Here is a 26,202-nt window from a genome sequence, read left to right as displayed (position 1 = left end):
CATAGCAAAGCTATTTTTGTTATGTAAATAGCTTTTTTCCCCTTTCTATTAGTATGTGATAATGTGATTATAGAATGCTCATATTGGAGGGAAAAAACTTATCTAGGCAGTGCAAATCATTGCCCTGTTGGGTTTCTGGGCCTACTGAGCCAATGATGTTGATTTTTAAAAGTATAATATGGAGCTTAAGGCTACACGTGTACATATGTACATTTGCATAATGTACATGTGCACACATACATTACTAAAACTGGTCAGTGCGAGGTTGTATACCTAAAGGGACAGTAAGTCCATAGAAGTAATTGGTTAAAGTTTAGTAGTATCAACTATTCTAGACTGTGCCTTGCTGAAACTTCATTATTGTCTTGTCTTTTTTTTGTCATTTGCTCAGTTTTTCCAAACATTTCCGTGTTTTATTGCCATTCTTTGAGATGAGTGGAGGTTTACATACTAATTTCAGACTAAAACTGGTTACCGTTTTTATTAACTTCCATAGCATCTTTTGTGGCTTCCATCACACTATTTGTTAATGTCAGTTTTCACAGTCTCAGTGAAGAGCTCCATGACAGTGTGGTTCATGTCTTGTTTGTTCACTGCTGTTTATACGAGGTTTTAAATAAATCCTTGTTGACTCATTGTACTATAAGATTATATTGGTCATTCATGTCTCAGTGATCTCTTATAGTTCTGAGTACTATGTGACTATATTGGTTTTTCAGTAGTTGGAGAAATAGAGTGAAACACAAGAACCACTTCAAGTATTAGGGTTAAAATTTATATTGGACTGTTAAAATTTGTCTTTATATATACTTGTGTGTATACATACAAGCACACACATATGCATCATAAAAGGAGTATTTAGTGGCTTTGAGTTGATTTTTTTCCTGAGTAAATCTCTAGAATTGCTATTTTCATGATTTTTCTCTCTCCTTTGCAGTGGAAGCAGTGGAGGAAGTGGAAGCCGAGAAAACAGTGGCAGCAGCAGTATTGGCATTCCCATTGCCGTGCCTACACCCTCACCACCCACTGTTGGACCAGGTGTGTCATATACTCACCCATTTTAATATGTGGTAGTAGTTAGCTTTATTATGGAAGTCTGAAATAATTTAATTACATTAGATAAAACTATTTATTAAACTTATGAGATTGTTGCCAGAATGAAAGCAAATTTAAAAACAATTTTTGATTGGTTTTCACAGGGTCTTTAGAGTTTTGCAGATGTTTCTCCTTACTTATAGAAAAGCATATTAAATAGCTTTATTAAATAAGTTTTTGGACATTTTGCTTTAGAAATACTTGCCTTGGGCACAAGTCAAGAATGATATTTATTATTTCAAGAGCAAACCAATATTATTGATAATTCAACCAAAAGATCAGTGTCTTTAATGTGAATTATGTATCATTGAACTTTGATGTTGCCTTATAGGCTAGTAAGTATGTCAACTCCACTGTTAGCTGGTTTTGTGACTTTACTACATTTATGTATGGTATTCAATACGTATTTCAGTAAAATGCCATGAATATAAAATGGGATTAAACCAGGAGAAGCTCTTTTACTTTTTAGATTATATAAAAATTTAAGAAATCACAGCAGAGCATTAAATTGGTCCCTTGATTTTTTTATTAAGTGAAAGGAGGACTTTATGGTGTTAAAAGTACACACTTTAAAAGTAAGTTTGATAATCAAAAGTTGTTAGGGAAAAATACTTAGTTTCTCAAGGATGTTGTTGAAAAGGGAGAAAAAGCTACTTATAAAAACAGGCATATTTTATAGTTAATGAATGCGTGAACTCAATGATCTTTTTACCTAGTAAAATTCTTACTCATTCGAACATGCTTTACATATGGGTATCTTTCTCTTTTTTTCTTATTTCCAAAACGTACTTCCTTACTGTTTCAGAATGATTAGTTCTGTTTATTGCACTCTGACCTGAATTATAAACTATTTTATTAGAAAACATTTCTGACCCTCCTCCTTCTGGAGCTCCACCAGCACCACCTCTTCCACTACTTCTGCCCCTGAACACTGTGATAGGTGAGACTGCATAACCACCGGAGTGATTTACCTTACTGTGCAGAGTTCACAGTAAGCTCCTCTGTTAGACGGCTCGCTTTTGTAGTTGTTAGGTTGTAGGTGGTAATACAAAGTTTAAAGTATTAAATCTAATTTACACTAATTTCTTCTGGTGCAAGGCCTCTGAAGTTACACAGAAACTTCTCTGTGATGTCAGATGCTTCTATGCCTAGTTTATAACCAATTTAATGTGGTTTGCATTTGTTCTGTTTAGATTTTTCTAGGAATATTATAGCAGTGATTGTTCAAAAAAAATTTTTTTTAATAGTGATGTAATATTTTTTTAAAGTGAAACTTGATTTGGAACTCCCTGGTATATACCACAGTCACAGGAGTGGGGTGAAGGTGGGGGACAAGAGGAAGAAGATGAAAAAGAGAATGGTGTGCGGTGTGGGGTACCCTGAGGCTTTCCAGTGGGTCACAGCTGAAAAACTCTGATATAGCCCAGGATTTATGGCATCTGAGGATGCCATGAAACATTTTGTTCAATAAAATACATTTAAATTGCTCCCAAGTTGGGGGAGACTGGATTGAGCATATAAGGAATTCCAAATATAGACTTGGTATAAAATCATTCAGCCTAGAAATGCACAGTAGCATTTGGGTGGAAATGGATAAAGAGCTGTTTCACATATTGAGAGCTTAGGTGAAATAAAGCCATCTAGCAACTTCTTTTCAAAACGTTGGCACTTGTACTCAGAGGAGAGGGGAAAAGGAAGTAATAAACAAAAGACCCAAGTAATAGAAATTGTTGGCAGAAAGTCCATGTGGAAAAAAAATGCCCTCAACCTAATTAATAATCAGGAAAACAAAAACTACGAGATACTATTTTATAGCTACCAGATAGGTAAAAATGTAGAAGTCCACCAGTACCATGTGTTGATGAGGATGTGCAGTAACAGAAAGGTACGTTGCTGGTGGGAGTTTATTTGTTGATTCAGTCACTTTAGAACATAATTTGTTGTTACCCAGTCAAGTTGAACGAGGTTTCTACCTTAGATTTATCAGTTTCATTTCTAGATATTTGCCCTAGCGTACTGGTTCTCAAAACATGGTTTTGGAACTCCTGGGGGTTGCCAAAATCCTTTCTTGGAGTTTTTGCGGTCAGAACTATATCCATAATAATACTAAGACTTATTTGCCTTTTTTATTCTCATTCTGGTACAAGTACACAGTGGAATTTTCCAGAGGCTACATAACATATGATAACATCATTTTTGACAACTAATGGATTGTGTATTTGTGTATTTATGTATTTTAAAGATAAATCAGTTTTAATTTCTAATATGGTAATTAATCAGTTAATTATGGTAATTAATGTTTCTAATATGGTATAACCCACTTCAACAAAAATTTTTTGAGGTTCTCTAATTTTAGAGTGGCTCCTAAGACCATAAAGTTTAAAAACTACTATACTAGAGCAGTGGCTTTTGGAGTATGATTTACAGACCAACAGCATCATCATCATGGGGGAACTAGTTAGGAATGCAAATTCTCAGGTCCCATTCCAGACCTACTCATTCAGAAACTCTGAGACTGGAGCCCAGCAGCCTGTATTGTAACAAGCCCTCAAGGTGAAATTCTGATCACTGCTGAAGTTTGCGAACCACTGTTCCAGAGAAACTTAGGAACCATATTTAGGAATGTTCACAGTAGCGGTATAATAATAATAGCAAAAATCTGGATGTATCCCAAATGTCTACAGTGGAATGGATAAATAATTGTGGCATGTTCATATGCAAATAAAGCAATAAAAATGAATGATATACTTCTCAACATGGATGAATCTTAAAAGATAATATCAAAGGAAAACAGCAGAAATACATAATCAATACAGAATCATTCCATTATGAAAGTTTATAAATTTGCAAGGTCTCTGTGTGTACTGTTTAAGGTTATAATTATCTATGATTTTTAAAAAACTGCATACAGTGAGTCCCCTACATACGAACGAGTTCCGTTCTGAGAGCGCGTTCATTAAGTCCAATTTGTTCCTAAGTCCAACAAAGTTAGCCTATGTATCAACTAACACAATTGGCTATGTAGTACTGTACTGTAATAGGTTTATAACACTTTTCACACAGATAATACATAACAAACACAAAAAATAAAACATTTTTAATCTTACAGTACAGTACCTTGAAAATTACAGTAGTACCAGCTATACCAATGCTGCTTTTACACTTGCTTCCGGACATTCTGGGCTTGAAATAAAGGTACTGTACTACTGTACTCCATACAGTGCTGTACAGTAAAGTACACAGAAGCACAACCACTTGTAGAGGATGCACACACATGACAGTGTACATCAGACACGTGAACTAACTTTAAGTGATTGGACACGCGAATGCATGTTCGCATCTTTTGAAAGTTCGCAACTTGAAGGTTTGTGAGTAGGGGACTTACTGTATAGTGAAGAGAGAGAATGTTTAACACATGTTTTGGAGTTTGGGGTTCAGAAGGGGCAAACAAGCTTCAGTGATACTGGTAATATTCTAGTTCTTGGAGCTGAGTATTTTTCCTTAAAAAATATATGTAATATATATAAAAATATAAATAATATTTATTTATGTAAACAAATTATATATAACCAGTATAAATAATTATATATATTAGTATATGTAACCATATGTATATGTATTATTTATATATAGCATGTATGATTATGTATATATCAATCATACACCGTTTGGTATTATTTATTTCATAATTTTATTTTAATATTAAAATAAATTCTAAAATAGGCATAGTTTGGAACTGCTATTAAATAGCTTTATTTTGGTTTTAAATCACCAAGACAAATAACCTGGATTTTATACAGTTTTTATATAAGTCAAAAGAAATATAGAAATCATTTTATTGAGATTTCTATTAAAAATGGTTAAAGGGTTACTTCTTAGCTCTTTGGAAAACTTACCTGTCCAGAGTTACTCGTTCATGAAGGCATTTGAATAGACTCTTATTTATAAAGTGTGTTTCTGTTTAGGAATTGAGCATGTGGATGATTTAAATAATTAGTGACTGCCTATGGCTTGGGAGCTCCAAAATGTTGAATATTAGCACTTCTTTTAATGAACAACCTCTGCTGTATGGCTTTTTTCTAATAATTTATATGACCTCTAGGAGAGGTTAAATTGGATGACTGAATGAAAGTAAACCAGGATGTTGTCTTTTTATTTGCTCAGTCATGGTTAGATGTTTGGGAGGATAATGTTAATCCTGAAGTTACCTTTGGAAGGTATAGTTAACTTTAGAGGCTTTGAACTTTATATTAACCTTTAAAATCTTAAACTTCTGAAATGTTGGTAAATAAAATTTTAAGTATTGTTAATACTTCAGTTAGTTTAGATATGCATAATATAAAAAAAATGTGCTTTGGGTGTAGTACGGAAAAAAAGCCCTCCAAGGATATGGAAAAAGATAATGGATTTTCTACACAAAGCTGCCTTAAAATGTCCATGTTTTACAGGTCCAAAATTTTTTTCAGCTTTATCAGTTACAGAAATGTAAGTGATAGGGCAAAGTGTGTAATTCTTAAAAGCTGGGAGATATACAACGAATCTGACATATATAAGTGCTTTGAAACTAGAAATTATACTTCTCTTAAAAATGATTCTACTATAATATGTATTGGTAATAACTGCTAATACATTAAACATTCAAATAAATATAGTAGTGCATGTGGAAAATATGCTTAATTGTTTACATTTTATAATTTAAGCTGGGTTTGGCTGGATAGATTCTTATACTGTGCTTCTGAAGATTTGGCAATGGAAAGGAGAAGAAGTCTGTAAACCAGATATTAAGATACTCACATCTAAAAACTGATGCTTTCCACCTCAGACTATCATTTGGTACTTATTTTCTTGGAAAGACACAGTTGACATATAAAAGCTGTATGTTTTAAAATGTTACAGAAAAAAATTTATACATTTTATTAGCAAAATACCATTTGGTATTATGCTAAATTAAAAGGCTTAAGAATATTACTTATTTACTTTTGCACTTTCCACACAGTATCTGTTTTTCCTTCTTTTTGTAACTTCAGAGATAGAGCTGTTTGTGTTTTATCTTTACTTTTCTCTTTATTTTGTGCTGTGGGCTTTAAAAAGTAATAAACATTTCTTGCTGATAGTCTCCTTCTCTTTGTTCTGCCATCGGAGGTGACTTGCAATGCTCAAGTTCTTTGTTGGTTGCCTTTGACTAATGCTTTTCAGCAGCCCCGGGCTCAGCTCCTGGTTCCCAGTATGGCACAATGACCAGGCAGATTTCTCGACACAACTCTACCACTTCCTCGACATCTTCTGGTGGATACAGACGGACTCCCTCTGTGACGGCTCAGTTTTCTGCTCAGCCTCATGTTAATGGAGGTCCACTTTATTCTCAGAATTCAAGTAAGCTTGTGCTTTGCAGGTTTAACGGCAGCAGTGGAGCTCCTTTTGAAGGAAATTATTTGAAATTGTTATTCTTGCCAGTGATAGACAACAATTGAAACCGTGCTATTTCATGTTTATTTTTGTTTTAAGAAGTTAAACCTTGGGGACTTCCCTGGCTGTCCAGTGGTTAGGACTCTGCACTTCCACTGCAGGGGGTGCGGGTTTGAGCCCAGGTTGGGGAACTAAGATCCCGCATGCTGCATGGTGCGGCCAAAAAAAAAAAAAAGTTAGACCTTGAAGCATATCATTTTAAGAATAATTGCTTATCCCTTTCAAAAAAATTCAGGCTTACTGAGTATACTCGTATACTAAAATTTAACTGATGAAATTTTTACTACTGTAAGTAGAACTAGAGAAGAAAACCACTGAAATTAATTAAGCTGAATTTATTTTTATTGGCATGTTTGATACAGTTCAATAACAGTAAACTTAAAAACACTGTGACAGTTTTTCTTTACAATAATATAATGAAATTGCTGGCTATCACTTTTAAGCTTGTTAACCTATACTGAAATGAGTTCCAAACCATTAAAAACCATTTGTGATGCCTGCTTATTCTGTCTCTAATAATTGTAACAGTGGGGAGGACTTTGTTTTGATTTTTTTCTGTTCACCTCAAATTGCACATCTCAACACTAACTGCAATCAGTGTTTAAAGGCTGATAAGATTAGAAAATAGCTTTGGCATAAAATGTGAGAAAGTTCAAATTGCTTAGGGTAGTCATTAATTCCACTTTCCATATCAAAATGCTCAGTCCAACCAGGAGAAATCTGAAATGAGCCAGTTCAGTATTTGTTACTGGCTTGAAGCGGTGATCACCAGGCATAGACTGAAACACTTCCCCATGTTGCTTTTGTAGGCTGCATGTTATGTTATATTATTTTACCTAAAAAACACTGAATACTCCATATTTACATAGAAAGTTGGTTTTAAGTTCTTTTCATTTATGATGCATGTTTTGAACAAGTTTTAAAGTAGAGCTAAGGAGAAAGTTCTGTTATTTATTTTTTTGGTTAAACTTTAAAGACTAATTGTTATAAACAAAAAAAGTCCTAAGAATTGAAAACCACTTTAGCAGAAATATCACAACTCATAGATAATCCCAAAATTTATACAACCCTTTTCCAGACTAAAATTTTCATCCAAGCTACTAAGAAACTTTACCAGTTAGAATTTTACCTCACATTTCCCCTGGTCTCCTTTTGGTAATGAAAAGTAGCTGGCGGCTGAGAATTCCACAGTTAATCTGATTATTAGTCTCACTAGTTTCATGAACTTTTTTTTTTCATATTCTGCATTTTTAGATCCCATCTTTGTGTTCATTATTTTTTTCATCGCTTAGTTTACTCCGCAAATAGGGTTTCTGGTGACTCTTCACCTGATACATGTTTGTGTGGTTCTGGTTTAACAGTACTTGGGTGGGTTGCTTATCCTCAAACAAGACATTTTCATTACTGAATGACTGTATTTTTGGACATCATAAAGCAAATTTGGCCTCAAATTTTAAATATATTACTGTGTGTTGTCAAATTAATTATCCTTCAACCTGAGTTATTGTTGGTGTTGTAGTAGCAGTAGTAGTAGTATGTAAATGTTTTTAGTGTTTTGATGTGCATATTCCCCTTCTGTCTAAATGTGGTGATAATGATTAGTATTGTCACAACATAGCCTCTTTTTCTTTATGTACTAACCAGCATGGCTCATTACTAAGGGTTGTTTCTAAAAAAATTTTTTAGGTTTGTGGGAGTTGTTTTTTTTTTAAGTTAAAAAGCTATAATGTTTTATTAAAAGTATATATATGTATATACTGGAACAAGTGTGTGTGTGTATACACACACACGCACACACACACACACACACACACACACACTTGTTCCAGTATATACATACTTGTGTATACTTCTATATACAGAGTATCAGAATGAACCAGGACTAATTTCATAGTGAATTGAATGTTATTTTTAGCCATACAATGAATATTAATGCACATATACTGCTTTAAGTTGTTGCTTATTTGTATACTGAACATCTTTCATATTTTTATGCCTACCAAACTGAATTTGTAGATTGGATTAATTGAAACAATCTTTCAATTAAATGATCCTTGGGAGCCAATCAGTTGTTTTTCCCTGTCAGTTTAGTGTCACTTCTTGGTGACTACCAGTAAACTGAATTTTGTGATTCAGTCCTATTGACTTTTTCTAAGCAATCTTTGGCCATTACCATCTTGTTAAAATAAGACAGGGTGGTAAATATATGAATATTTACTTTTAGATAGTTTTAATTTTTAATACATTTGCTGTCCACATGAGCATTTGCTGTCAGTTTCCTATAAATTATGTGTTCTCCAGAAAGAAGACAGAGTATGTTTCCAGCTACCCAGTGATTCTTTAGAAATTATTTTAATACAAATAATTGCATATTTTACCTTATTGTTAGATTAGGTTTCCTTTTTCAGAGTATTGATGAAAGGAAGGTCACTTGAAATATTCCATGAAATTCAGTGAACAATTAATATGGTATATGGAGCACTCTTATGCCCTAGTAAATTTAAGAGTGATGTCTTTAAAAATAAAACTGTCAACTTAAAAAGTAATAATAACCTTGTTTTACAAACAAGGGTTTTTCCTAAAGAGCTGTGTGTAAATTCGTTTTTAAAGAAAACCTGTAATTGATGCATTTATTTATACATGGAATAAACAGCTATCCTGTAACATATTCGTTTTGTTTATTTAGGTTTATTTACAACATCACCCTAAAGCTAGACATACCTGTTAGGTTAGAGAGATAAGGCGAAGACACAACATCCTGGAAACCTTTATTGGTATTTCACTGTTAGCTGTTTTTTTAAAGTCTTTCCTTAGAATTCAAAAATTTCATTGCGTGAAAGTGATGGTAAATTTAAATCTTACCCAAACAATATAACATTGGGATTAAAGCAAATGTATTTGTTTTTTAATAAAATTAACCAGCTGGCTAAACACAACTCAGCTTTAGGTTTGCTCCTGGGAAATGAACTTGAAGAAGGTTCTGCAGGTTTTTGTTTTGTTTTTTGTTTTTTTTTTTTTTGTTTCATTTGCAGACTGTTCTTTGCATACTTATGTTTGTGGTCTTTGTAACTGACTTCTGCTTTTTGTTTGTTTCCTTTTCTTTCCTTTATCTGTTTTACTTCCCCCATTCTGTGTTGTTGCTGCCAGTTTCTATTGCTCCACCCCCTCCCCCTATGCCTCAGTTGACTCCACAGATACCTCTCACAGGCTTCGTGGCCAGGGTGCAGGAAAACAGTAAGTTTGGAAAAACCGAGCTATCCAAGAGTAGAGGCTGTCTCCTTATATAGCATGCATGGCTGATGAGTCATCATTTTCCTTACTTTTATTGAGAAGCTAATCTTATCTTGAAAAGGGGTGCAGATATGTTATTGAAACTGAAGAGCACGATCTTCAGTTTTTCCTCTGTGTGCATGATTACTGACTCAGATGACTTTCAAAACTGAAGTTTTCTTATGTATTTATATGCTCTAAAACATGAAATCTGATCTTTGCAGATTCTTAAGGAAAGAGTAATCAAACCCCAAAATTCAAATTGTGTGGAAACTACTAGCTTTCAATAGTTATTAGGGGAATTGAGTTCTCATCAAGATGTATAGGTAGTTACACTGTGAGATTAAATTTATCATGCAGTTGGGACGGGTGTTTTATTTTGTTTTTCATTGTTTTTGTTTTCCTCCTTTGGTTACATTTTTGGAGAAAACTTTGTAGCCTCAGATTTTTATACGTAAATCGTTTTGAACCTATTATTAAGATTTGTTGTTAGGATAAAAATGAATCTGCAAGAATAAGTAAATTACATCCATGCTCTCCGTTAAGAGTGATAATCAGTGTAGAGTCCTCTTCATGTTTTGTCTATGTGCGGGCCCATGAGGATGATTTCTGAACATGCAAATCTGTCACCTTTTTTAGGTCTTCTCTGAAGGTCAGGTTTAATGACTTGGAAATTCTTTTGAATATATGGATTTAATTAGGATAGAGTAGCTTTTATATTACTACCTGAGTACTTTGACGTTCTGGGAGATATATAATCCTAACTACATGATCATAGTGAGTGTTATTTGGCAAAATGAAAAATACCCCTATTACTGAATTGTATTATGCCAAAATAGCTGTTGAGATGAAGATGGTAAGGTGGTCCAGTACTAACTCACCTCATTTGGGATCATCACCATGCAAATAAATCTCAGAATGGTTTGAACAAATGTGTAACTCATATGACCAGCCCATCCTCCAGGAGAAAACGTTGTGGCAAATTCTACCGTGCAGCTTTTGCTGACCCTATTGTGTTATTCTCCACATTTCCTCCCTCCGTCCAGTCAAGTATTTGTTTATTCAGTGTTACGTCCTAGGCTCTGGGAGGAATACACAGTCTAAGACAAAGTCCCTACCTTTAAGAAATTGGTGATTTAATGGGCTTTTAAAACAGTTTCAAAATGTTGAAACTTCTGAGCATAAACCAACCTTATCGTTTACATTTGGTTGGAAACTCTGTTTAAACATGTAAAAATAAGTGAATCTTCCTTTTAAAAATAAGTGAACAAAGGTAAATCGCTGGTCCTTAATGCTCTAAGAGTTTAAAAACTGCAAGAGTTTAAAAACTAAGCCAGTTCAACTTTTGAAGTGCCTTAGAGCCAAGAATTTTTAGGACATATTTTAAAATGGCCATAATAAACATCCAGTTAGTGAGTCCAAAGCTCATTGATTAGGTTTTTGGTAATAACCCCTTTTTTATAGAAATTCGGTGTTAACGTACATGCATGGTCTTGCTAAAGAGGCCCACGGTACTATTTTAGTTCTTTTTCCTAAACATATGAACTTGAGTCAGTAATTCTCCTTGTGCTGCAGAATGCCCAACTTTATTTGGCATCTGTTTTCTTTAAAAGCACGTTAGGAAGATTGTTGATAAATTGTGTATCAATATCTTAAATGTTTTATGAATTACAGATTTTCTGTGTTCGTTCTTCTCATAAACGTTCACTTATGGCACTCAAATTGGTGATAATGAATGCACGTAGCAGTTAACCTATTAATAAATGTTTCAGTTTAAGACATGAGCCTCTGAAAAAAGCAGTGTGTTTACATCTGTTTATGATTAACATCTGAAAGCGTTTGAACAATCATGCGTCGTGCTAGACAGAGTATTATGCACAGAGAATAAGACTGACTGGACTCTTGCCCCAGTGTATGTAATTTGAAGATAAGCCAGTGTAGATTAACAGCAGTTGGACATAGTAAACTAGTAAATTATGTATAAATCAAGAGTAAATGTACTTTAAGATTTCAGGCAAACATATATAATTTATACATTAAGCCATATTAAGGACATGAGCTATGGCTCTTTAATGTCAGAATGGATTCACATGCATTTTCTTCTCCTCAATAATATTTGCAAGTTTTATGGAGAAGGGATGGGCAGAAATAAAATGAATCCTACCATTTGGAGGAAAAATAAATTGTACACCTGTTTGAGAGCTATCCGAATGAGCATCAGCACACAGGATTTGTTTCTTAATAGTCTTTTTCATCCCCCAACAGGATAAAATAGAAATCACAGAATTAAATTGGTTATCAAGTAGGGCTATTATCTGCTTATGTTTTAAATCTGGATTCCTTGGTTATATTCTCAGTGCATTATTCCAAATAGGGTGTAGAAAACTTTAAGACGATATTACAAATAGATGATGACCATTTTCTTTGATCACATAAATAGCCCCAGAAATTGGCATTTGAATTAGTATGTTGGTATTCTGAATTTCTCCACTGCAGATACTATATAATTCCTGTATCAATTTATATCAGAGCATTTTCATATGTCTTTAACTTTTAAAGAAATTTGTCAATCAGAAACTTAAGAATTAGTTGTGCTCCAGCTCTGAATTCCTTAATATTGGGAGCATTTGTTATCTGGTATCATATATTTCATTGAACACAGTTCTAGCCTGACATTTTCCTGTTTCACTGTTTACACCTTTGATTATTTAAATCACACACATACACATTCCACAACCATCTAGAATTTGAGGTATGAGTCATTTTTATTGTTTTGCATGATTTGAGTTCCTTTCTTTTTTTCTTTTTTTAAACATCTTCCTGCAGTACTTTATTTTTAAAATCTTTATTGTGGATGTATTCTTAGAAAATTGGATCTTTAGGATCTAGTCTTTCCCTCGTCCCATTCTTAGTTTTACTAGCAATAATGTAAAAATCTTAGCTTGCTTTCTACATTTAAGAAGTTGATTATCTTAAAAAAAAAAAGTTGATTATGAATACAAACATTTTTGAAAATATTCAGTGAGATTTTTTTTACTAGCTTGGAATTATTTAATTTTAAATTTATTTTCCCTTGTTAAAATTTAAATAAAATAATAGAAAAACGTACACATAGAAGCAGACCTAATACCACCAGCTTTCTTTTTTTTTATTCCTCCAAAAAAACAAAAAATAAACACGTATCCACCCACTGGAGACTTATTTCTGTGGAACTAAAGGTAACTTTTTAAAAGCCAAAACCAGGGACATGAATGTGCACAATAAATGATTATCAAACCATTAATGTTATTCATAACGTTTACTATAGTGCAAATGACAAATGTGACGTAAGGCTTATTTAGGGAGATATGCTAACTAAAGAGTGACATTTGTTCTGATCTGAGCCTTGGAATAAGGGAAGTTCTTTATTCCTGTAGTCTTATAAACAGATTGTCTCCTAACCTCTGCATTCATTAATTTGTAGAACTTCCTAATACCCTTAATTTTTTAGCTCATTTTATTATTGCAAAATTATTCTTAAAAGTAGTAGAAGCTTTAACACACCAAGCTTTTATTTCTAATCACTGCATGTTTTATTATAGTGCATGCTGTATACGAATTAGAGCTTTCTTCAATTCTGTTAACTTACGAGTTTCTGTCTAGTCTGATTTCTGATTCAAATTCAGTATCTGGATGTTTTAGTTGCTGATAGTCCGACCCCACCACCTCCTCCTCCACCAGATGACATTCCCATGTTTGACGACTCTCCACCACCGCCACCGCCGCCGCCAGTGGACTATGAAGATGAGGAGGCCGCAGTAGTCCAGTATAACGATCCATATGCAGATGGGGATCCTGCTTGGGCCCCCAAAAATTACATCGAGAAAGGTAGGGTACAGTCATCGTTGAACTGCTGTAAAGGGTAAGAGCTAATTATAGTATTTTAGAGCCATAAAAAACACGGAGTCCAGCGTTTCTCCACCTTGAGAATAGCTTTACCAGCCAAGATGATTTAGTTCCTGTACATTCCCAATATAAAGTGAGGGTTCTTTATTTTCTCTTTATTTTTTAATTAGAGTATAGTTGATTTACAATGTGGTGGTGATGTTAGTTTCAGGTGTACAGCAGAGTGATCTGATAGCTGTATATATTGCAAAATGAAATAGTTTAAACTTGCCAGCCATTCAGTCTTGTCACAACTACTCAACCCCACTGTTGTAGCACAGAAGCCGTCGTGGGGATTTGCCCGGCGGCCCAGTGGTCAGGACTCGGCACTTTCACTGCTGAGGGTTCCATTCAGTCCCTGGTTGGGGAACTGAGGTCCCATAAGCCACGCAGTGCAGCCAAAAAAAAAAAAAGGAAAAAGCAGTCGTAGCACACAAGTGAACGGGCACGACTGTGCCCCGGCAAAATTTCACGGACAAACAGAGGCACCGGCTTGGATTTGGCCATGGGCCACTGCTTGCAGACTCCTGGTCTAAACCAGAGAGTTTTAGTATTTAGTAGGGTATTTAGTAGGGTTAGAGTCCAAGCCTTCAATAGTCACCTTTGTAAATCACAAGATGACTAAAACCTGGTTTAATAGGAGTTCAGTTGAATATGTTAACCCGGCAGTATGACATGACTGTTCCAGAAGTCAGATTCTTAGGGTACATTAGCTGAACTTCAACCTAATATGTACAAATCTGATAATATTCATTTATAGTAGACCAGTATTATGTTTAATTTTAAGTACCATATTTCAGGATCTTGCAAACAAGAATGCCTTCAGAGGAGGATATTCAGGAGGCTGAAATATCTAGAAAGTGCATCTATAAAAAGAAACAGCTGAAAGCACTGTTTTTAAGTTGAGGAAAAAGATTTCAGAGGGACTAGACAGCTATTTTCAAATTTTTAATCATGTAGATAGAGGTAGATAAGAATATTAGATTTCTATTTCCAAAGAACCCTACGGTTAAGTACATACAGAAGGGAGAGTTTAGATCTTTATGTGGAGTTAGGGTCCTGGAGATAGAATGGACATTGAATGGTTAAATACTCAGCAGTGAGAGTTATTAAATGAGAGAATATATGCACTGGGGGAGGGGAAGTTAGGTGGGACTAGGTTTCATTTACAGAGGGGATTTGGAAAATAGAAACAATTAATTTGACACAGTGTTTTTATCAGCTCTTTGTACAAGTAGAACTAAGAACCCGAGGAAATAATATTTTCATTTTGCTGAATGACTTTGAGGGTGTCAGGTGTTGTCATGATCAGTTTAAAAGTCATCTGTACCACTCAAAATGGGACTCTGAATACAAAGAAAATGTTTCTCCCTAGCAGTCACTCGGTTTTCTTGGGTGGTTATTTAGCCAAAACACCAGGATAATAATTTAACATTATTTATTCTGTATGTTTTGGTGTTTTTAAAACTGGTATGTTAAGTGAGCTTGTGATCACAATACTGTGATTCTGCTACAGGATTAAAATGGAGAATGGACTTGTTGGATTTACTTCATATACTGTTTTGTAAAGGGGAAAAAAGATTGCCTGTTTCAGTTTAGAAAATGATGCTGTGGATCAGTACTACACGTCTCTTCCTTATTGTAATTCACTGGTTCAGGATAATTATGGGGCAAAGCCACCTTTCTTAAGGGAAAAATGAGTTCCAGAAGATCTTAAATGTCTTAAAAACTCTATTTTAAGAAAAACACTACCTGAGGTAAGTTAATGAAAAAAAATTTGTATGACATACTGTTTCACATATACTAGGAAATTACGTATTTCAGAATTATGTTGTAAAGACAGAGGAAGGAATAATTAAATTCATAAACCAATAGTTTGGAAAGCTGGTAGTTGTTTGATGCCTTTCCTTTCCACAACACTGTTTGCAAAGGAAGTGGATATTTTGAACTCAGCATAATCACAGAATTGCAAAATGGTTCTCTAAGTCTTAATTAATGAGTCTTTACTCACCTAGTTCCCCTTTAAAAATAGAAATTCTTGTTGACCTTTAAGGGGTGTGTGTGTGCGCGCATGTGTATGTATATTTAAATCTAGGTATAGCCCCATAAACTACATGAATATTCTCCTGCGATGGGTAGGATATTCACCTCCCAGTATATGTATATTTTTAAATTAGATGGTTGTTACCTGGTTTACTGATTGGCTACGCAGCTTTGCTTACTAGTTATTTTGAAAAATGGTGCTTTGCATGTGGTTGGCACTTAGTAGACATTTGAACGAATGAATTGAAACATCTAATAAATCCTAAAATTCAGAGATCTTTCCTACATAGGTTGGTAGAAACTCTTGACTTCTCTAATTTAGTTGTCAGTTTGGCCCGAAGATCAAGCTAGTGATTTAGTAGCCATGGTTGGCTACTTGACCTACCTGGTATATAGATTTAAGAATTAAGACTTTTCATTAAAATAGTTGGGTTGGCTATACTGTTAATTGGCATTACATTTTAAAATTCGATTAAATGTTGGATATAGTGCACTGACATGATATTTCAACTCTTTTCTCCATAGTTGTGGCAATATATGATTATACAAAAGACAAGGATGATGAGCTATCATTTATGGAGGGTGCGATCATCTATGTAATAAAGAAGAACGATGATGGCTGGTATGAAGGAGTCTGCAATAGAGTGACTGGTCTGTTCCCTGGGAACTATGTTGAATCGATCATGCACTATACTGATTAAATCTTTGCTTTTAAAGTAGGTTCTTATTATCACTCAGTCATACTGTGGGACTATTACGGTTAACAGGATTGTCTTAAAATGTTTTAAAATGTGCCCATATGTTCAGGACATGCTGTTTTATTGGTATAATTGAATGTCTACCTGTAAGCATAAATCTGAGGCAGTTGGTGTATTGCTAAACAGCAATCTATACAAGAGGCTGTCTGTCACTGATTGTGCTTATATACTTACTTACACATTGTTAACTTCATGACCAGCCTAAATATTCTGGGGGTGTGGGGTATAATATTTCACAAATCATGACTCAGATTGTGCCATTACATGTTTCAGTGCAGCATGGTTACTAACGCTCTGTCAGACTAATATTAAAATCAGAAAACTTAAATGCTGGTGCTGGTCATACTTTTTGTTTAGACTCTCTCATTCTTGAAATATACTGTTTGTTTAAAGCATGCATACAAATTTATGTATTGAAATATACTTAACAAAATCCAAGATGCTTCCAATTTGTGTAATACTTACTTGGAGTACTCGTACTTAGGTCTCTTGAAACGAATTGAGTCTCTAAGATCTCCATGTGAAACAAAGACAATTGGGTTACCTGTAGTCTTGTCATTTGTACCGAAGTTTTTTAATGAGTGAATTTGCATTATAAATTTTGTCCATTCATAAATACGTAAGTGAACCAAAGGTTTTTGTCCTTTCCTTCACTGGTTTGCTTTAAAAAAATAATAAAAGATACTGAATTATGGCAGAATTATGGTTCTATTTTCTCAATATATTAACTTGGGAAAAAAATTTTAGCCTTTTCTCAACCTATCCCAACAGCAGTGGCTGATTTTTGTAGAATTTAAAATCTGAGATGGTTATTTACAAGTCAGTCTACTGAATTCCTTTTCTAAAGTAACTTTTTCAAAGCTAAGAAAATGTGTCGAAGTGCACATGCTGTAGGTAAAATTCTTAAGGATTGCTCTATCAGTCCTTTGGTTTTCCAGTGGATTGTGATATACTGGTTCAATGAAAGGAAATAATTATCTTTTACATATTTTTTTTGGTAGAAGTGGATGCGATTGATTTTTGAATACGCACTGTTTGTTTAACCCATTACCTGGCACTAGCAACATAAAAAGATTTTAAAAATAAAATAATTGGGGAAAAAAGGTGCACCATGTATTAATCACTGAACAGGGATATACCTGACCAACAGATTTGTATTGTCTTTTGACATAACTGAAATGCAACACGTGCACTTTGTGTGTCTCCTCTTAACTTAAGGGAGGGTTAGAGGGATGTTTTCTCTTATCGTGTGCATACTGCCTAGGATATTAAAGTAGAGCACTCACCTGTGGGTTTCTGTGTACTGAGGATTTGTTTGTTTGGATTTCAAATTACAGTTATGTACTGGGCATTACAGATAACAGCAATAGTAAATGGTAAGACTAGTGCAAAACGTATATTTCTGAAAATTAAAGACCATTATTGTTACCAAATCAATGTGACTGTTGAATATGCATTTTGCCTTTGTTAATTTTAAACATGATTCCAGTATCACTATTGATCAGTTACCTTCTTCATTTTTTAGAGTGGACTGTTCTCTTAATTTTGTATATAACCTGTTGTCTAAATTTTATGTACAGTCTTTTATAATAAACCATTCTCCTATATGAAATTTTGGATACTGTTAAAATCTAACTAATGTGGATTGAAATGTAGACTTCAGTTTTATGATCTTTACTCCTATGGTGAAACAAGATAAACCATTTGAATTTTAACATTGATTATTTATTTGTGTAATGGCTTTACATGTGGATATTAACCGTGTAAACAATACCACATCTAACCGTCAAGTACCGCGATTAGAGTTTACAGGACTAGAATGACAGATTCAGACGGTTTAATGACATTTAAAAAGTTTTCTGAAAAACTTTGCCAATAAAAAAAGTCCCATTAATAAGGTGGAAATGATTTTTTAAAATGATTTTTTGGTTACCTGCACATGAAGCAAAGTATACTCCACAGAATTCTTTAGGCACAGTCTGGTAAAATAGCTGCCAGAAATAACAGAACGAGCTGTCATTTATCTCTTGTGAGCACGATTTCCGAAAGTTGTATGAGGGCGTCTCTTTCTGGGGATGGTCGAAGTTTACTGATCTCTCTCACTGCTTCACGGCAGTACCGCTGGGCGAGGTAGGTTGTCTGCTGCACACCATCGCTCTACGGGACACAGGACAAAATACAACAGAACAGATGCATGTCACCCACTGGGATCAGCTCTTAAATTCCTGCTATATGAGTTAAAACATACTTTTGAGATCCGGTAGTGAGGAGCCGAACTGTGTTTCAAATGTTCTCTCTCCAACTCACAGAGCTTCCTCCGCCCACTTCCTTTAGGCCCCTTTCTTAGACAGAAGCACGTTTTTATTCTATTAGCATGCCAAGCAGTGAACTCATTAATATCAAGTAACCTTCTATTTCCCCCTATTTTTCATTTAAGCATTAGAGTTTTTAAAAAGTTCTGCATATAAAATCTATACAGTAAAATTCCAAGTGAAAGTTAACATACATACATGATAAATAAAAGTACAGAAGAGCTTACGATGAAAAGCAACAGTTCCCTTCTTCCAAAGGCACCAGTTTTATCTGTTGGCTTTAATGTTTCAATTCGTAATTTTAGTTGTTATCTATTGCCTTTCTGCTAAGAAAGACAAGGATTTAGCCCACCCATACTGTCTCCTAATTTGACCACTGCCTGCTATCTTTAGTTCTAATACAGATTACTGTTGTCACATCATGTGGCATCGACTTCTGGCTTCATCTTTAAGATGAGGACACCAGTGCTCCTTCTCTTTCCTCTATGTTTACACTAGAGACTTGACTTGCATTCCATTCTGTACCCATGTTTTTATGTTGGTTCTTTCTAAAAGCTAAACACTAATAAAATAATTACATTTACTATTTCCATTATGTCAAAATGTTTACTGCAGAATCTAGACATGTACTGTGATTTTATTTCCTTCTCCATGGTTCCCTCTGTCATTCAAAACAGTATTTGTAGTATCATGGTTGAGAGACCTCTGGTTTTCTGAACCAAGTTACACAAAATATGACTCAAAATACGACATGTTTTAGTTTGCTTTGCCTTACCGTACGGAAGCTCACTTCTGAATATAATTGCCTCCTTCTCTTCGTTACTTAGACTGACTGCTTTGTAGCTCTGCCGTACAGCTGCCATCACAGGATGACTTTTCATTGAACTCTGGTTCATTCCACTGGTTTTAGTACCCATGTCTTTCTCTTTTTGGTGTTTCCACAGTTCTGTTGCACATCAGCAAATAACTTACCCAGAATCTGTATACTGGAAGTCAACTTTTTCGTTCTTTGTGTAACAGTGACATTGGCCTTCCTACTTAGTGGATGGTTTACTGGATACAGATTCTAGGTTGAAAGCGTTTCCTCATCATTTGGATGGCCTTGCTCACTGCCCTCTAGAGTCCAGGGTTTCGCTGCACCCTGAGCCAGTACTGAACTTTTCCTTTTGTAGGTGACCACCTTTTTTCTGATTTTTGTTTTTTCGAGTCTCTTCCTGAAATATTTGTTGCATGATTGTACTGATCCTGTTAAGAGCCTTCCGCATTTTCTTCTAGAAGCTGCTGTATTCATTTTGAAGACTTCTTCAATGTCACATTCCAACACTTCTTCAGAGTTGGCTTTTCACATTCATTTAAAATTTCTTAGAGCTCGTTCTTATTCACTGTTTTTTAGAAAATATTATCCTGTTCTTGTTTGATGAATGCAGTATTTTTGAATCCCCCTATTATTTTTCCTGAGTCTGTTTAACTTGGTCTCACTCTTTCATTCAGTGAGCTTTAATCAACTATTTAGCAATCCTACTAAATAAACCCGACTTGTCCATTCATATTTAGTGAGGGAATAGGGGCTAGGAGCCCTGCGGCTGAACAGGCAGCTGGAGTTCACAGGTCTTTGGAACATTCCTGTGGACTTGTTGCCTAAGTGCACCTCTGCCCAGGCTTGCTGGAACTTCAGCGTGTGGTGTAAGAGCCACAGTTAATTTCCCTCTTTTCAGTCCCACTTCTCACTTTAGCCGTCAGTAACATCATCATTTCTGAAGCCATGACCACTCCCAGGTATACTGCCTTCTTTATCAGCTCCTGCTGCCCTCACCCTGAGTTTTTAATAGTACAGCCAAACTACCCTCTAAAAAGGTGGTAGCCATAGCACGTTATGATTAACCGTATAGAGAGTTAAGGGGTTTTGCTTTGTGGAAATTTTAAAAATCTGAAAGGTAATTACTTGGAATTCTTTCAGGTATTTGACTTAACGACAGATCTCAGACTACGACTGCTTACTAAAAATTGCTCACTCTCTCTCATTCATGAGACCTATTGGCTCCAAACGGCTCATTCACAAAATACAGTGATCCAAACTGAAAATGTGCAAAAAGATCTGGCTTCCACAGAAAAGTTCTGAGGATATGTGGTGCTATATTTGAAATAAGCTTATAGCCCCTGAAGGTTAAAGTTTAATTTGCTATGTTGGTTTAAAATTTTTTCAAAGGTACCGTTTCTTTATTCGCACATTTACTGCAGTTATGTAGGATGGACGAGGAAAGCCCAGTTTCCTAGGGCTCGGACAGGAGGGGAGTCTGGTGACGGGAGGACAGCGGAGCTGCTGTGGTGGACGCGGGGGAGACTGGCTGCAAACCAACAGGCCTACCCCTGACTGCACGTGGGAACCCCTTAGAGTTCCCCAAAATGTTAGCGTCCAAGCCCCACCCAAGGCCAATTACATTAGAATGGGAAGACTTCTAGAAGAAAAATGCATAATATAACTTTTTCCTTCTCAGTTTTTGCCAAATCAAGAATTGATCAAACTTAGTCTGTGTCAAAAATTCGTTACGTTATTTGTTTAAAGAACTCTTCTGCCACACTGTACCTGCTGTTGCCTTTCTTCTTTTTGAAATCCTCTCACCTGTAATACGTATTGTCTCGCTCTGTCCACATCTCCTGGTGAACTGAACCGTCTCATTATCATAGCATTCATTTCTGGGAACTAACCAGAAAGAAAGAAAATCTATTTAATGCTCTTGGGAGAAATCAAATGTTCAAACACTAGTAGGTAAAAACAGGTAAAAAAAAATCCGCAAAAGTGAGTAAATGTTTAAGTGATGGGGGTGAGGGAGCAGTAAACTAGCGATTAAAAGCAGCAGAGCTAAGAGGACGCCCGTTTCCGGGTCCAGGGACGAGCTGGTGCACAAGAGGGACAGCCGTTGATCCATGTTCCCTCCACTGTTCTGTTGTATCCCCGGTCCAGGGCCGAGTCAGAGAGAGAAGAGGAGCAAGCGTTCACCTCTAAAATCTCCTTACTGGCTTCTCTTATGGCTCTCAGCTTTAGGGGCCTACCGGGCCTCTCCCCCGAGGTTTCTAATTAAGTAGCGCTGGGGCCCGAGTGTGCACTTCTAACGTGTCCCCAGATGCTTCTGGTCCTGCTGGTCTCTGCTGACAAATTAGAACCACTGGCCTAAGAAGAAGGTGGGCAATCTGTTTTTAGTTTGAAACTGAGTGACAACCGAAGGCTACCGAGGTCTTTGAGCAGAGGGCATCACAGGCAGAGCTCCGCGAGGCGGCCCGTGGAGGGGACGAGGGCAGCGCGGCTCGACACCGCCGGCCCTGGAGTCACGTGGCCCTGCGCCATAGTTTGAAAAACTTCAGTCATTTCTAATATGCAGCCAAGGTTGAGAACCATCGGATTAGAGAGACAGAGGTAGAAGCAGCAGTCGGGTTGCTGTAGTAAATTCTAAAGACCAGTGGTAAGCTGATGGCAGTAAGAGGAAAATAGAAGACAGGTACAAGACGCATTGAAGACAAAATCTATGTTCTATAGTACTTGGCAGCAAGGTAGGAGAACTGTCACCATGATCGGACTTGGGAAGCCAGGACACTGTCTAGCCTGGAGCTCTAGTCCTGGTGCTGCCACAGCTGAGCCCCTCAGCCTGCTCATCTGTGTTAGGAAGGGGCTGAGCTACCTGATCAGAAATCTCTTAGTTCTACCAACTTCCGGGTCCATGAAATAAGAGGTTAAGAGGGGTCTGGTTCTGGCTGCGGCAGTGCTCACAGCAGCTGCCAGCGCTTCCCTGGCAGTGAGCCCGAGGGATGAAAGCAGTTGTGGTCCTGTAGCCACCGCCTCGGTATTAGTAATCCTAGAAGGAAAAATAGGGCAGAGAGAGAAAAGTCTCAACTAGATGATGGCAAATGAGGAATTAAGAATGTTCCTTTCAGAGCAAAGTACGTGTCCAGACAAAGCAGAGGCTGCTAGTAACATCCTTATGAAATTTACAGAGCCGGCAACTGGTTAGTTCTTAAATGAAAACCCGTAATTAGTTTTAGGTACTGGCCTTTTAAGAATAAAAATTGAAGTTTCATAGGAAACAAATCAGGAAAGCTCAAATCAATTTTACTGGTCAAAAGTCAAATCAAGTAGGCATTGGTCTTAGTTTCTTAATACCACATTTCAAACTTGGATTTCTATAAGGCCGTATATCCTCAAAGCTAATGTGATACTGTCCTGGGCATCTGGTAAAATTACCATTTTTAGGGTAGACGAGCTTTTTCTGCAGCACCAACAACAATGGTAAAATGTGCTGATTGGGCGGTTTCTCTGATTCCTTTTACTATAAAAAGCACTGAGAAAGCAAAATTTGAAAAAAACAATTTTTTTCCTTCATTGAGTGTGACTACATCCTTCCTCTGACACATGTAGTGTGTGCAATCTTAATGTGCAAGTATCAATATCAAACTCTTCCCTGAGGCACTCCCCTGTCCCCAGAATGTGTGAGAAGAAATAAGAAATGTTAACAGGCAGATGTGCTGAGAAATAAAGTTCCTGTTGGCCTAGGCTATGATTTTACGAGTAGGAAAATCATCCGTGGATGAATCAGAGTCCAACTGTGAAATCTGTCCATAAACTCACGACAAAGGCGATCAGTAAACTGTAGTGAGCTTGTTACTCGAGCAGAACTTGGGTGACTCTAAGGCCCCAACAGTCACAGCGAGCAGAAGCCCGTGCAGCTGGTGCGGGGCTGGTGCTGGTGACAGCAGTGGAAGCATGACTACAGGCTGACATTTAGGTCTGCTGACTGATCGCAGAAGGAAGGAGAGAGCTTTTAAAGGGTATCTGGGAACTAATGGAATCTCACCAAAAAAAGAAAACACTTCCATTTGGTTTCTGAAGATCTTGAAATCCAATCTCTATTCTTTAAAGGTTTACTTTAACATAAGGTTTTTGTTTTTATAGACAGTATGTGTACACATATACCTGGAAGGACAGTCATCTCTGGGACCTCCCAGCAATCCAGAAGCTTTTCTTAAATACCCTGTTGTCAAGAAACCCCTTCAGAGAGAGGTCAAAAATAGTGAATTCCAGACAGAGGGACTTTCTATCAACAAACTCCAATTTCAAGACAACCCAGCATGCTAAATAGGGAAAGTGGTTTCCCAAGGCTGCTTGTCTTGGTCCAGTGAAACTCCATGTTCATAAGCAGAAAAGTTCAAAGACTAATTTATCTAATCTGCAAACGAAACTCACCTACCTATGGAGAAAGATGACAGACATCTTGCCACTACTCCACTAAACGGGCAGGTTAAGGACAAATACTGAAGGCCGACACTGAGACTCCTCTGAGTGTCGTCAGTGCCTTTTCAGTGCGGGATCAGCCAGTCCTCTGCTCTGGGCGGCCTCCCAGGGCTCAGGCCCATGGGGCACTTGCGCTGATCGCCACGAGCAGAGGCAGTAACACTGCAGCGTGTGGTGAAACGACTCTGGTCTTTGAAGACATGGAGTGTTTAATTGCCTGTTGTGCCGTTTACCAGAGGTTTCATTCTGGCCAAGTTTTGAGCATCACTTTCTTACTTGTAGAAGGCACATAATACCTACCACAAAAAGGAGTTGTGAGATCAGAGTTAACAAACAAAAGAATCCTTTGCAAATTATAAAAACAATGCATTTTCATTAAATGGAGATATGGCACGTTCTCATGTTATTTTTGGGACTTGTTTTACCCCAATCAATCTTAGCTCCAAAATCTTGACAAATTTCTGACCAAGAACCTAATTTTTGACAGTATAATCTGCTGTAGAGCCTAAACTTGATGTTATAGTTGAAAAGAACTTAGACGTATCTAACCTAACTTTTGGCCCATGTGCTGTGAGACAGAACAATCAGTCTGCTTAGGAAACAAGTCCTGTCCAGAGCCGCGTCGTGCTCGGCCTTATTTGTGTCCCTTTTCTAAGGCTGCACGATGTGCCTTGTAACTCCTTTTCCTGCTGCCTTCTGGACAGACAGGAAAAGCGCTGTCTGCTGAGGGTGAGTATGTGCCTTGTGATGCTGGGATTTCCCAGTGATACACACACAACTGTGGTTTGGGACACTGGAAGCTTTTGTTTGTTCCTTTTCCTTGCCTTTTTAAACCATCATTTTTTAATCTCTTGTAGGTAACTGACAAGTCAATCTGTAGGAGTGGTCCATTTCCCCGACTTTGCCCCTCCGTATCTGAACACAGAATTAGTCATACTCCTTTGTGTAGAGAAAAGCAAATGCATTTCTTTTGAAATATGTTCGTAGTGAAACACAATCAGAAGAGGCAAGCATTCTCAATCATCTTAAAATTGAAGCAGGACTCAGCTGTTAACTTAGTATCACGGGGCTCATGACAATTATTTATACTTGTAAAGATTTCTATCAGCACAGCCCCCAAGGCTTTTTAGTAGATGCAGGCTTCTTCAGGGAAAGGTGCCTTCCTCAGGCATCCTGATAAGCCCAGGGCTGCAGCAGCTCAGTGCAGCCGGCCCAGCTTGTTTTCCTTATTCACATTTCCTCACCAGGGCCTGGGGAACAGACTCATGTCTGCAGCTGTGCACACGGCAGCCAGCGCCTTGTCTTCCGAATCTGAGGATGCCTTACGTTTACGTGGCTCATGAATCCTCTGCTTTTTTGTGGGTTAATGGTTAAAAAAAAAAAAAAAAAGTCCCTCACTCATGCTTTAATGCACACAAGGGGATTTGACAGATTTTTGCCAGAACGCGGCACACGTATGAATACTCTTCTTGAGTTCTGGGTGGGCGAGTCAGTCTGTGTGGGAGAAAGGAGCCACTCCTAGCAGCCCTTGCACTTCTCACCTCTGCCTCAATGTCCTGAGAGGCTGCCCAGAGCCTGGTCATCAGCACCTCCATTCCCTGCCCTCGTTCCTGGGTTGACTGCTGTCCGCTACTGGGCCGCCCAAGGTAAGCGGCCCAGCCCCCAAGCATCAGCCTCCTCAGAGGGTCACCCTGTTTACGGCTCTATTAGATAGTGACCAAAAGATGACCTCTCCTTTCTTGCACCAGCAACTGATCGAAAGCAAGGTTTCTGTAATATCAAAATGGAATCATCGAGGTCTATGGAAGACATGATTTATCTTTGTAAATTTTGAGAAAGAATAGAGGCAAAATCTTCGGAAGACTAAAAGTTACACAATTTTAGATCAAAGAGCTAATTTCTGATTTCGTGGCACAGCGATGACCACTTTACTGCTTTGCTCAATAACAAATTAAATACCACTAAGATGAAAATCTATTCAAAAGCTGTCCAAACACCAGCTAAGGCTCTACTTCTTTCGAAGAGCATCTGGCACAGCCAGAAGCAGCGTGGC

General features: G+C 36.9%; 2 protein-coding genes across 23 annotated transcripts in view; one reads left to right on the top strand and one right to left on the bottom strand.

Moving 5' to 3' along the window:
• Positions 1–18,271, top strand: part of ABI1 (abl interactor 1) — a 129,362-nt gene extending 111,091 nt beyond the window's left edge. For 4 of the 19 annotated variants that reach the window (XM_060293213.1, XM_070044809.1, XM_030837015.3 and 1 more), the window contains 6 exons: positions 938–1,038; positions 1,955–2,035; positions 6,292–6,468; positions 9,709–9,795; positions 13,513–13,698; positions 16,324–18,271. In XM_060293213.1, the coding sequence (XP_060149196.1) occupies positions 938–1,038; positions 1,955–2,035; positions 6,292–6,468; positions 9,709–9,795; positions 13,513–13,698; positions 16,324–16,499 (808 nt within the window). In that variant the 3' untranslated portion in view covers positions 16,500–18,271. The remainder of the gene's footprint in view (positions 1–937; positions 1,039–1,954; positions 2,036–6,291; positions 6,469–9,708; positions 9,796–13,512; positions 13,699–16,323) is intronic. The other 15 variants (XM_070044811.1, XM_030837003.3, XM_070044810.1 and 12 more) reach the window with 10 other exon arrangements.
• Positions 1,595–26,202, bottom strand: part of PDSS1 (decaprenyl diphosphate synthase subunit 1) — a 64,042-nt gene continuing 39,434 nt past the window's right edge. For 2 of the 4 annotated variants that reach the window (XM_060293253.2, XM_060293254.1), the window contains 2 exons: positions 21,489–21,569; positions 17,311–18,713 (listed from right to left, as the gene is read on the bottom strand). In XM_060293253.2, coding sequence (XP_060149236.1) covers positions 18,573–18,713; positions 21,489–21,569 — 222 coding nt within the window. In that variant the 3' untranslated portion in view covers positions 17,311–18,572. Of the gene's footprint in view, positions 6,511–17,310; positions 18,714–21,488; positions 21,570–24,101; positions 24,446–26,202 lie in introns of those variants that run through there. The other 2 variants (XR_009561540.2, XR_009561546.2) reach the window with 2 other exon arrangements.

The sequence above is a fragment of the Globicephala melas genome, chromosome 2, assembly GCF_963455315.2.
Source record: "Globicephala melas chromosome 2, mGloMel1.2, whole genome shotgun sequence".
Lineage (NCBI taxonomy): Eukaryota > Metazoa > Chordata > Mammalia > Artiodactyla > Delphinidae > Globicephala > Globicephala melas.
The sequence above is the reverse complement of the archived record's forward strand: the minus strand, read 5'-3'. Positions and strand labels throughout refer to the sequence as shown.